The 12,474-nt window shown below is 40.3% G+C and overlaps 1 protein-coding gene across 2 annotated transcripts in view; it reads right to left on the reverse strand.

Moving 5' to 3' along the window:
* stab1 (stabilin 1) overlaps window positions 1-12,474 on the reverse strand; it is a 182,097-nt gene that overhangs the window by 91,194 nt on the left and 78,429 nt on the right. For both annotated transcript variants that reach the window (XM_080891129.1, XM_080891128.1), the window contains 7 exons: window positions 8,805-8,876; window positions 7,337-7,456; window positions 7,194-7,241; window positions 6,290-6,370; window positions 5,985-6,131; window positions 3,370-3,504; window positions 3,225-3,284 (listed from right to left, as the gene is read on the reverse strand). In XM_080891129.1, coding sequence (XP_080747255.1) covers window positions 3,225-3,284; window positions 3,370-3,504; window positions 5,985-6,131; window positions 6,290-6,370; window positions 7,194-7,241; window positions 7,337-7,456; window positions 8,805-8,876 — 663 coding nt within the window. The remainder of the gene's footprint in view (window positions 1-3,224; window positions 3,285-3,369; window positions 3,505-5,984; window positions 6,132-6,289; window positions 6,371-7,193; window positions 7,242-7,336; window positions 7,457-8,804; window positions 8,877-12,474) is intronic.

The raw sequence follows: 12,474 nt of genomic DNA on the forward strand, positions 1-12,474 counted from the left end.
AAAAACAGAAAAACTCCCCCCACATGTTACATAAGAGCTATAAATTGATTTGGATGTCACTGAGTGAAATAGGTATTTGAGCCCCTACTACCACAGGCTGTGTGCCTGCAAAGATTACAATCAATCAGTCAATTAAAGAATTAGAAATAGTCCTGATCTCAATGAGTTATATTTATGACCCAGACCAAGACAGAGTTTTAATATATCTGAAAGCCTGATTCTTAGCCTTGTACAACCTAACTGGAAAACTCAAATACAGTTTTATTTGTAGTTATCTATTGTTTTTATCTGATTTAACGGTCAGTTCAGATAAAATAATTATTGTGGGTGAATAAAACATCCATGTAGATGCTCAAAATGACAGCATCAACATAGCATTCAATCTATTATTAGACTCAATCGGCTTCTCTTAAAATGTAAATGAGCCCACCCACCACTTTAATCACACTCCGGATCTTGTTCTGACATATGCCATATAAACTGAACATTTATTCCCTGAAAAGCCTCTTTTGTCTGATCATTTATTAATAATATTTTCGATGCTGGGGTTTTCTCTGTATTCTTCTCGTAGGGTCTTTATCTTACAATATGAAGTACCTTGAAGAAACTGTTGATTTAGCGCTTTATAAATAAAATTTCATTGTAGAAAGCACGACTGTCCACAGAATCAATTTCTTCCAAGCCAACCTGTCCACCACTGGAGAAGACCAAGGAGCTGTCAAAGGACATCAGGTACAAGGAGTTTTTTAATTATCTGAAGGCAGTTGGTACCACAGTCACCAAAAACATGACTGCTAACACACCACGCCATCATTTATTGAAATCTTTCAGCACCTGCAGAGTTCCTATGCTCAAGAAGGCACACGTACAGACCCGTATGAAGTTTGTTCCTGAACATCTAAATGACTCAGAGAAGGCTTGAGAGAAAGTGATGTCAGATTAAACCAAAATTGAGCTTTTTGGAATCAACTCCACCCATCAACTCTGGACAAAGAGAAATGCTGAGTATCAACCAAAGAACACCAAGCTTAAGCTTAAGATTGACCATGGACCAGTCTTTCAGCACGACAATGACCTAAAATATACTGCCAAAGCAACAAAAGAGTGGCAAATCTGTGAAGGGGGCTGAAGCTTCAAGTTGCCAACCAGCAACCAAACGGATGGAGTTTCTGTGAAGAAGAGTGGGCAAAAATCCCTCCTGAGATGTGTGTGAACCTGGTGACCAACTACACAGCCCATCTGTGGCAGCCAGAGTTCTGACTGGGTTGTATAGGATCAAATATGTATTTTACTGTCATAAAAAATGAGAGGCTGTTCATTTCTTTGTAAGTGAGCAAACATACAAATTCAGAAGGAGATCATATAATTATTTCCCCCACTGTACATCACGTGGAATCAAATGGACCTGGTCGGACTTGCTGACACTGGCCTTACATGGCTCAAAAAGGAAGGGAACACTCGATCATCACAGTTTAACACAAAGTCAGTTAAACGTCAGGGATATCAAAGTGTGCAGTCAGCAGGCATAAACCACTGCGAATGAAGCAGACAACAGGTGCACAGCAACAACAACACAACCTCCAAAAAGAGAATTCAAGGTTCAAGGTTCTTTATTTGTCACATGCATAGTTATACAAGTATAACACACAGTGAAATGTAACCTGACACGCTCCTCGACATGTGCAAAAATGGGGGGGGGGGGTTGAGGAAGAACATTATATATATATATATATATATATATATATATATATATAGTATATAATGGCTTAGCAGGTAGTGGCCACAGACCAAGGCTCTCTCCTTATCCCGCCTGACTGATTTTTTCCTCCAGTTTTGCGTTTGTGCACCTGTTGTCATTTTCATTTCGTCAAAGTAAGAAGCAGATGAAATGGATTCACAATGGTTTAGCCTTCCTAACTGGACAGATTGACATCCCCTGAAGTTTTAAATTACTTTGTTTTAAACTGTGCTGATTGAGTGTTTCCTTAATGTTTGGGGGGGGGGGGGGGGTGTTTAGCAGTGCACATGTCCCCTGTCTGGAAACTAAACGCACCAAGCCTACCTCCACATGTGAGCTATTTGTTACAATTTAATTTTGGATTTTTGTTGTTATTAAATGATAATTAACCCTCAAGCAACCAAGCTATTTAAGCCTAAAACAACAGAGTTTATGACTCCATTACAGTTTACATTACGGGAATAGATACAGGTTCGCCTTTCTGCTCCAGCTGAGCCTAAACAATTTTAAGCACTTTGAAAGCATCGGGGCAACTTGGGGTTCAGTATTGTGATCAAGGACACCTCAGACAAGAAAAGCCAAGGATCAAAGCACAAACCTTTCAATTAGTAGACTCTACCTCCTGAACCAAAGCCAACACAATAATCAAGGATACCCACACAACTTTTCACGAAATTGTGGTACGAGATATTTTTACAATCAAAAATATGAGCTTTAACCACTTGAAGATTAAAGTACAACTTTTGATATGTCACTGCAGGTGAATATACCAAACCAGGGCCAGCAGAGAAATAATCCCAGGATAATGCCACCATGCTTCACACTTCTCAGTGTGTATGCATGACAATTAACCTTCTGCTTTTAAACTACATCTGCCTGGCAAAGCTACTGTAGTGCTACTGAAGTAAAACCTTGAATACAGGACTTTAAACAGAGTATTTTAAAACTGTGGTAAGTCTATGTTTACTGTCAGTTAAGGATATTACATCGCCCATCTTTCCAAATAAGAGTTGTGTGTGGAGTCTTGTGTCCTAGCACTAAACATCCTAGTGTGTTTAGTGCTGCAGTGTTTTCTCGTTAGTGCTTTGGAGAGAGGCTCAGAGTGCAGAGGAATGAGCTGTTAATAATAATGAGGTCAATCCGAGAAAAATTGCCCAGAGTCACACTAGCCTCGAATAACCAACTTTACCTTAATGATGCTTTCATACTATTAATATTTTCTTAGTTACAGCCCACTGAAGTACGCAGAGGTGGCTCAATTTTTTTTAACATTGATCCCTGATGACTTCTGAAGTGAAGGAGCTAACCACATGAAATGTTCTGAACTAATAAAATGCTCAGATTTGGCTCAAATTACGACCTAATGGCCAGCAGGATTTTTCTGAAGAGGATGTGTAGACAAGCAGATGGGAGTTAATGAAAGAGGGTTGCAGAAATTGAAGTAGTCCCTCTCAAATCAGTAGATGCAGGGTTTTGTTTCCCTTACCTCTATGAGTTGGTAGAAGCTGCTGTAGCCATAAACTGAAGCTGCTGTGGTTAAGTTCATCTAACACAAAGAGAGAAAGAGAGATATCACTATCTGCTTCCAGTAAAGATTATTCATTAAATAACTGTAACCAAACCCAACGCACCATTTTGGGATTAATCGGCGGTTTCTCCTCCAGAGCGTAAGGTGTCAGCATCAAGTCGATGTGGTGAATGATTCCATTAAATGTGGTGTAATCGCTCTTCACGATCCTCGACCTGTTGTTGATGAAGATCGAATCCTGCAGGGGGAGAGAGACTGTTTATTTCCTGATGACTTCCCAAAGGTACTTCCTAGTTAAATTCAAGAAAAATCATTAAAAATGAAGGGTAACTCATTAAAGTAAAATCAAATGGGCTGATTTCTTGGGAGCTTTAGATTCACCTCAATATTTTATAACTTTAACATTTAAAATTAAGGGTTTTTTAAGGATGCTAACCGTGAATGGTGTAACCCAGGATCAGCGGGCCTATTCCAGAAACCAGGGCCCCAGTCAAAAAATCCCATCCCTTGTTTTTCCCTAATCACGTTTCTTGGACTTTTATGGAAAACATCAATAAGATGAAGGAGGTAATAAAGGAAGCACTGAAGCAACTCTCCTTAGTATTCTTTTAATCTGACCAGACACTATTATTAGGGGCACTACACTAATAATTCCAGGTCTTTTCACTCAGTGAGGAATCTTTCTGAGAAAAACTGACTATTTAAACAATCCCAGGTTTACAAACAAACTAACACTGATCTCTGTGGTAGGAAAATCTGAGTTTTTGTTCCCATAGCAGTTTTAATCAACTTGCCCTGAGTGAAGCTCGTGCATGGGTCATGAAAAAAGCCATCATAAGTGGCGCTCAACCAGTAAATAAGGAGCAGAGCCTTCAATTTCATCCAGTGGACCAGGAAATATGAATGTGTGCCAGTGTGGGCTATTTCATTTATGTTTACAAAAATATGAGTGGATGAAAGAGTAATTTCACTTGAGTACATTTTATTTAGCAATAGACACAATATTCAGCCAATTTTCTTTAATAGATGATAACGCTGGATTTCTAACAAATGTTAAATCTTTTAATAAATGTATTAATTCACCTGGCAAACCCTGGTAAAAATGCAGGTAAAGAAAAAATATATATCAAAGCATTCCCGGTAATCAGGGTCTGGCATATCGAGACATATCATGGATTAACATTTAGAAAGCTTTCTCTCTAATATTTATTTATTTATTACTTTTTAAAAGTTTGTAAACAGCAAAAAACTGGTGTCAGACTTTCTGCTGCCTGGATTCACAGATGAGATTTAGTTCATTTTCAGTGACAGCTGCATTTCATTCATCCTCACTCAGACATATTCACATCATCTCTGGCATGATTTAAAAACTATGACAAGAATGTTCTGACTGTGCAGACGCTGGTTGGTGTCTCACAGGCCGAACAAGGAGAGTGCTGATCAGAAATGCAGCCAAGAGGCGCATGGTGACTCTGGACGAGCTGCAGAGATCTACAGCTCAGGTGGGGGAATCTGTCCATAGGACAACTATTAGTCATGCACTGCACAAAGTTGGCCTTTATGGAAGAGTGGCAAGAAGAAAGCCATTGTTAACAGAAAACCATAAGAAGTTTGCAGTTTGCCACAAGCCATGTGGGGGACACAGCAAACCTGTGGAGGAAGCTGCTCTGGTCAGATGAGACCAAAGTGGAACTTTTTGGCCAAAATGCAAAACGCTATGTGTGGCGGAAAACTAACACTGCATATCACTCTGAACACACCATCCCCACTGTCAAATATGGTGGTGGCAGCATCATGCTCTGGGGGTGCTTCTCTTCAGCAGGGACAGGGAAGCTGGTCAGAGTTGATGGGAAGATGGATGGAGCCAAATACAGGGCAACCTTGGAAGAAAACCTCTTGGAGTCTGCAAAAGACTTGAGACTGGGGCGGAGGTTCACCTTCCAGCAGGACAACGACCCTAAACATGAAGCCAGGGCAACAATGGAATGGTTTAAAACAAAACATATCTATGTGTTAGAATGGCCCAGTCAAAGTCCAGATCTAAATCCAATCGAGAATCTGTGGCAAGATCTGAAAACTGCTGTTCACAAACGCTGTCCATCTAATCTGACTGAGCTGGAGCTGTTTTGCAAAGAAGAATGGGCAAGGATTTCAGTCTCTAGATGTGCAAAGCTGGTAGAGACCCTAAAAGACTGGCAGCTGTAATTGCAGCAAAAGGTGGTTCTACAAAGTATTGACTCAGGGGGCTGAATAATTGCGCACACCCCACTTTTCAGTTATTTATTTGTAAAAAATGTTTGGAATCATGTATGATTTTCATTCCACTTCTCACGTGTGCACCACTTTGTGTTGGTCTTTCACGTGGAATTCCAATAAAATTGATTCATGTTTGTGGCTGTAATGTGACAAAATGTGGAAAAGTTCAAAGGGGCCAAAAACTTTTGCAAGCCACTGTAAGTGGCAGAAAACGGATGGATGGATTTTGCTCAATAATTTTACATTTTCAAATGATGCTGTGACTGCTCCTTTATAAAGCTGAGTACAGCTGCTGTGCTCCAGGGATTAATAAGGCATAAAGTGGTTGGAGTGAGAAAAAGTCAAGTGTGACTTGAGAAAAATTAAATAGTTCTTAATGTTTGTTTTACACATTTAAATCCATATCTGTGAAGCTACATTTCTGTTCTACTGAGGAGTTAATAATCTGTGTATGTGCATTACCCCTATCAGGCTGAAGTGCAATGTGTGTCCTGATACTGAGACAGCACGCTCAGTGGTTTTGAAGTCATTCGAGGTCAGAATCTCACAGGAAACGATGTGGGAACGAACCAGATCCTCAATATGACCGTTCTGCTTCCAAACATTAACCTAGACACACATACACACAGACACACAAGTCAGTCCTGTAAAGCAAAAACAATAAATGCCACATGCTAAAGTGATACAGCTAGGGTAGGGTGGCACACATTTAAGGTGAGACTGGAGACGTTAATGTCACACGAAAAAGCAGCAGCTGCTGCACTCACAATGGAGATGTTGTTGTTTTCCTCTACCGGGACGAAGACAGTGTATGGTCCATCACCATAAAGACCTGAAATGCCTGACATCTAAGAAGCACAAAAACAGTGACGATGGATGAGAATCAGATGGCTCAAAAGTATTCATCCCAAAGCAAGTCCAGGAGTTTGTTTGTTTTTTTACTTTAATTTTTTTTCCAGCTATTTTCCCACACAGTGTCAGTGCAACAAATTTATAAAATATGTGTATAAAATCAAGGATGAATAATAAGTTAAGGTCTCACAGTGATACTGAGTTTTGGTGCCTGGTTTTATTTTCATTTCTATTTTTGACCCAATGTCCATTTTCTCATTTCCTAAATTCCTCCTCCTCGATTCCTCTCCTCGCATCTTAGCCCTCCCACCACACATGCAAGTGGAGGAAGTGAGGAAGAGTCACGAGGAGAGAGGAGTCAAGGCATCAGGTGTTTATCGAAATGAGACATCCTTGCCTTGGATGTCAATTTGATGTGACATCTGAACTGTATCACAGGCTGAAGGTAAAAACACCTGTGCAGTCTGGATTACAGCTCCTCCTGCAGCCCCCTCTCCTCTCTGGCCTCCTTTTAGAAACTGAGACATCCTTCACCTTGGCGCTCTGTGATTAATTTCTAGATCACAGGCATAACAGTTTTTGTTTCTGACCACAAAGGTAATCAGCTTAGACACTCATTACTTCATTAATAGAGGAGGCAGTCTGTAAAATCAATAAAATATATGCAAATTCTTTCTTCGAGGTAAAATAAAAGGCATCTAATTATATCTGGACTTTTTCTATCTTAATTGCCTGAATTTAATCGTGTGCACTCTTTGAAAGTCAAACTTCACTTTATAAATGGTGAAGTTTTATTTTCAGTGTCTGGCAGAGGCTCACCATCATCATTTGACGAAAGAAGGCGTTCTCTTTCTGACTGGACACTTCCTGTAAAGCAGAAAACAGTGCGATGTTAGGGGGAGAGGAGTGGGGAGGAGCGGGCGCTCAAAGGAAAGCAGGAAGTTGAAGGTCATGTGACTTACAGAGTTGGTGCTTCCCCGGCAATTAATGCCATCACCTATATAGCCTCTGTGGCAGGTGCAGTTCCTCTGCCCCATGCCCATGTACTCACAGCGAGCGTTCCTGCTACATTCACCGTTGTTCTGCACACAAACACAGCATGAGTCTTTTAACAGGAATGCCACAAAACAAGGGTTTTAATTTCTAGTTTTGTTAGGATTAAACATGGCATCAGGTCACAGCATCAGGAGGTCAGGACTTTGACTGGATCACTGCAGCACTTTGAGTCTTTGTTATGTCAGTCATTCTGTTGTAGATTTGCTGCTGTGCTTGGGACCATTGTCTTTCTGCATGACCCAGTTTCAGCCAAGATTCAGCTGATGGACAGATGGCCTTACATTTGACTCTAGGATACTTTGGTGTATGGAGCAGCTCACAGTCGACTGATCTGACTAATGGTTGGTTGTTCACATGCAGCTTTACAAACATAAGCTGTGCTGCCATGTTCCTTTTAGAGAGAAAAGGCTTTCTCCTGGAAACCCTTCCGTAAAACGGATCGTGCTGTAGGTGATGAACATTTGTTGACAGGATTCAAAATCATTTGATGGAAATGAAATTTATCAAGCTAGTTCTGTTTGCCGAACAGCTCATGTGCCACTTAACTAACCAGATCAATATCCCAGAAGTTTAACGCCACACTCCCATTAAAAAGTGTTGCTTTAGGGTTTTTTTTAGCATTGTCTTTCAGGACATACTGAAACTCTGTCCTCAAACTAATCTCTACAGATAAATCAGTGCAGAGGAGCAAAATTAAAAATCAACCTTTTTTTAATTACTCACTCTTCTCTGCAAAAACACATAAATTTAAACAGGTATTTGGAGATAATTAAATAGCTTGCATAGGAATGTGTCTGTCAACATATTATCCCTGCTAAGACACATGGACAGGACTGCTGTAATAATGCTTCTGTTGCCACAGAATTATTTAGATGGCATCTGAAATATTTGGATAATATTTGGAAATTTCCTAGAAAAATCTGTTAAATTATGTCGATTAAGGTTCCTGATGACGACCACTCAAGTCTCACTCTAATAACCTGGAATCTGAGAGGAAGAGCTTAATGTCTCCTTTCAGGAGATTTCAATAATTTATGAAGATACCCAGCTGTGTGAGCCGAGTGCAGAGCTATGTATATTCTACCCTCATAATTAGAGACTGCAAATGCAATATAAATCCCTACTGCTGTATAATGACTACAGGTATTTAACTGACTGAAGAAACCAGGCCATGCAGCTCCCCTGCAGCACCCAGGTGTGCTGAGTACTTTCGTATTCAGCAGCCAAATTAACGACTTATTGCCTTAAAACATGAAAAGATTATCTACCGCTCACATAAAATAAGTATCTGTTCCCATATCACCTTCAGGCATTTAAAACATTTAAAACAAGTGTCAGTATTTTGCTACAGAGCAGAATAAAGCACACACATACATTTCTGCAGGGGTTCACAGGCAAACAGTATCTCCCCGATCCTTGGAAGCCCAGCTTACAGTTGCAGGAGGTCTGAAGATGAAACCAAAGCAGAAAGAGGAAACAGTAAGTCACTAAAACTGTCATGGTACTGGGTCTGTGACCCAAGGTTTTGTGTTTGTTGGTGAATTCTTTGATTATGGTTATTCATGGTTTTGCTTCTCTTCATTGTGTAGTGCTTGTGTTACATTCTTAGTTCCTAGAATTTAGGTTCCTGTCACTTTGTCTTCCCCATGTTCCACATCGAGTCACTCGTCTCCATGTTGCCTCTGTCTCCCCTGTCAGCTGTGTCCCCTTGTAAAGTCTTGTTTGTCTGAAGTCATCAGCGTAGGGACTAACACGTTATTAAGTAACGCATTACAGTAACTACGTTATTATTGTGGTAACGAGCACGGTAACTAGTTATTATGCCAAAATCAGGAAAGCATTAACCGTTACTGGGATTTAGATAGGCTCGTTATTTGTTACTTCGTGTGGTGGCTATCACGGAGCTTCCACAGATTTAGTAGCATTAGCAAGTGGTGGAGGCCAGCAGGTGGATGAGAGAAAGGGGAGGCAGGAGGGGAGGCAGGAGGAGAGCCCCGAGGCGGCCGCCGGTCCGAGTGTCAGGTGAACTGAACTTCAGGTAAGAAGTTATGACCTGCAGTCTATCTGGGTCAGATATAAACCAAGTTTAGGTGGAGTTTATTTTCGTTGTGCTGACTTTTTCGTACTGCGTGCTAGCTAGCATGACTGAGTTTGTATATGGCTGAGCGGGTGCTATGATGATGTTAAACTTTATTTTTTTCATAAGGTTAATTATGATGATGCCAACCATCCCCTAAAAAACGGAATCGTCTCGTATTCAGAGAAAATATCACGCGTTTCATATTGAGGTGAAAAGGAATGCAGTTTGTCCCATTCTTCAGCTAGAATGGAAAAGACACAAAGCTGGAGTTTTTCTGCCTCTTCTTCTTTCATTCTCTCCCCCTCCCTCACATGTTTCTACTTCAATCATGAAACTGATCATTGATCCGCTGATCGGCTTTTCTCTCTTGTTTGTTTATCGCCCACATCGCGCCAGAAAGAGGAAACCAGCGGATGTTGCGCTAAACAACAGCAGCACGTTTAAGCTTGATCAGCTGTTGTTAGAATTGATTTACTTATTAATTTCTAGTATCAGCTGATGTTTGCTGGAGCCACAGCTGTAAAAGCTGCTGGTCATGATATTGGTTTGGTTATCTGTTGAGAGGGAAACATGAAGATGAAACCAGGAGATGTCCTTACTGAATCATCAGAGCTGAACAGGTGATGGAGAAACAGGTTTACCTTTTAGGTGACATGAATGAGTTGAAGGGAAGTTATGAACTGTTTCTGAGAGACAAATAACACCAGGATCCTTTTCTAAGTAGCTGGCAGCTGGTAACTGTGCAGGGGCGGGTCTAGCAAAGTGTTGCCAGGGGGCCAGGTAGGGCATTAACAGGGAGAGGGGGGCAAAAAGAAATACTTTTCATTCTTATTCTCATTTAAAATATCTCGCTTTTAAAAAAATTAATTATCTGAATCTTACAACAATTGATAGATTGATGCATATATACCATCAAAACAGTGAACATCACTGTCACAATAGCGTTTGTTTTCATTCAAAGGCTTTATGATTTTTCCTATAATGGCGGGCTCTAGTCAAAATGCCCAGGTCGATTTTTTTGTCCCAGTCCAGCCCTGTATGCAGCTCATCTGCAGTCTGGTATGTGGTGGCAGATTTCTTTTCTCATTTATTAATTGCATATTTAATTATATCACATTAGTTATAGTAATATCACTTTCTCACTTTACCATAGTAAGAGCACTCCTGCCACTACTTTACATGCATGTGGAAAGTTAACACAGTGAGGCCATTGTAATGGGAGACATTAAACAGATAGTGAGGCTCCTTCTGCTTATCAGGGATGTAAATCCTTAGGTGAAGGCTAAGCAGAAAACAAGGTCATAATTCTCTCTGTGCGGGAGGCAGTATAGCCCCCCCCGTGAGAGGGGCCAACATGTAAGAGTTTGAGGAATGTTCTTTGTCTGTGTCTCTGTGTATAAGATGTAAGGGAGGTGGCCACAATTCAGAGATGGTCCTGGTGTTTCACTAGGATGCTCTCTCCACATTGCAATGCGTTTATTAAACCCACTTCAAATCAAACTCACTGGGTGTGTTGCAGGTTATTTTTAACATTTCCATAACAGGTATTACCTACATCTTCCTATTCGGTAGGCAGAATTTCCAAGTTTCCGAGTACAATCGAAAGCACCACAACTGCAGTTTTCGTGTTGGATGTAAAAAGCGCACATGACGCTGTGACGTAGGCTAGAATCATGGCGGCAGTCAACGACAGTCCAGGCGTGGGATTTCTCTTGTGGAAATATGCACATTATTTTTTCCTTTCTATTGGTAGGTGGCACAGTGCACTTGTGGCAAGTAAGCAAGCTAGAAGACTGGTACTCTTGCTGGGTATCCAGTTACGGAAGCAACACATTAACAAGAGAATTTTGAGTAAAACCAAAGTTACTTTCGCTAGTAACTCGTTACTCTGAAAGTAACGAGTAACTTGAAGTAACTGAGTTACTTTTGATAGAAGTAACTAATAATGTAACTAAGTTACTAATTTAAAGTAACTTACCCAACACTGGAAGTCATTGCCTGCACCTGTCCTGTGCTTCCTGTTTTATTTTGATAATCCTGGTCCTGTGTGCAGCATATCTAGTTTTGCTTCCCTTTGTATCATTATGTCTAATTAGTCCCAGCTGTGTTTCCCATTTCCTCGTTACTCCCTTGTGTATTTAAGCCCTGTGTTTTCCTTTGCCCTTTGTCGTATTATACCACCGTCGTATTGTAAGTCTCTCTATGTTTCTAGTTTCCCAGTGTTTGGTTCCTAGTTTTCATGTTCAAGATTTTAGGTTGTTTTTTGTGAGTTTATGTCTACAGAAGATTCTCCCATCAATAAAACTGCTGCTTTTTGTTCACTTTTTTCTGCAGGTTTTACTATGTAAAAGTTTTTACTACAAAAAAATGAGAAAATGATATTCTGTATGTCGCAAGTAACATATTAAGGATATCTTATCTCCTCGACATCACATGGACCTAAGTGGATATGCAGTTCCTGTAATGGCCACTTGAGGCTGCCTCCAAAAGCGACTCATTTTAAAATGCTAAACTAAATGCTCTTATGGGTGTGGCTACTTTAATTGACAAGAACTGTGGCCAATTGCTGTCAGGAAATCATCACACTAGCATTAAGCCTTGCTCTAAGTTAAATTCTGGTACTTTATTAGTCTGTTATTGGCCCTTATTAGAAATATCTGTATCTGTGTGTTGTACTTGAATCAAATCAATCCTTACATCCAAATAAAGTCACTTCTGGCTCAAAAGAACCAACACAGCCAGAGTCCAAAACCAACACACTGGCTGCATTTATCTTTAAAACAAAACCTGTGGTTTAGCGGAATTTGCCACTTGGTCAGGTTTAATATGCACGTCCACCTGTATATACATGACAGAATATAAGTGCTAGTACCCCTTAATTAGAGTCTTTTAATTCAATACCTACATTGTGTGTTTGTAGTTAAATGTCTTTCTTTCCGCTTGATTATTTATCCTCATTTGTTT

This window comes from Rhamphochromis sp. 'chilingali', assembly GCF_963969265.1.
Source record: "Rhamphochromis sp. 'chilingali' genome assembly, chromosome: 9".
Classification (NCBI taxonomy): domain Eukaryota; kingdom Metazoa; phylum Chordata; class Actinopteri; order Cichliformes; family Cichlidae; genus Rhamphochromis; species Rhamphochromis sp. 'chilingali'.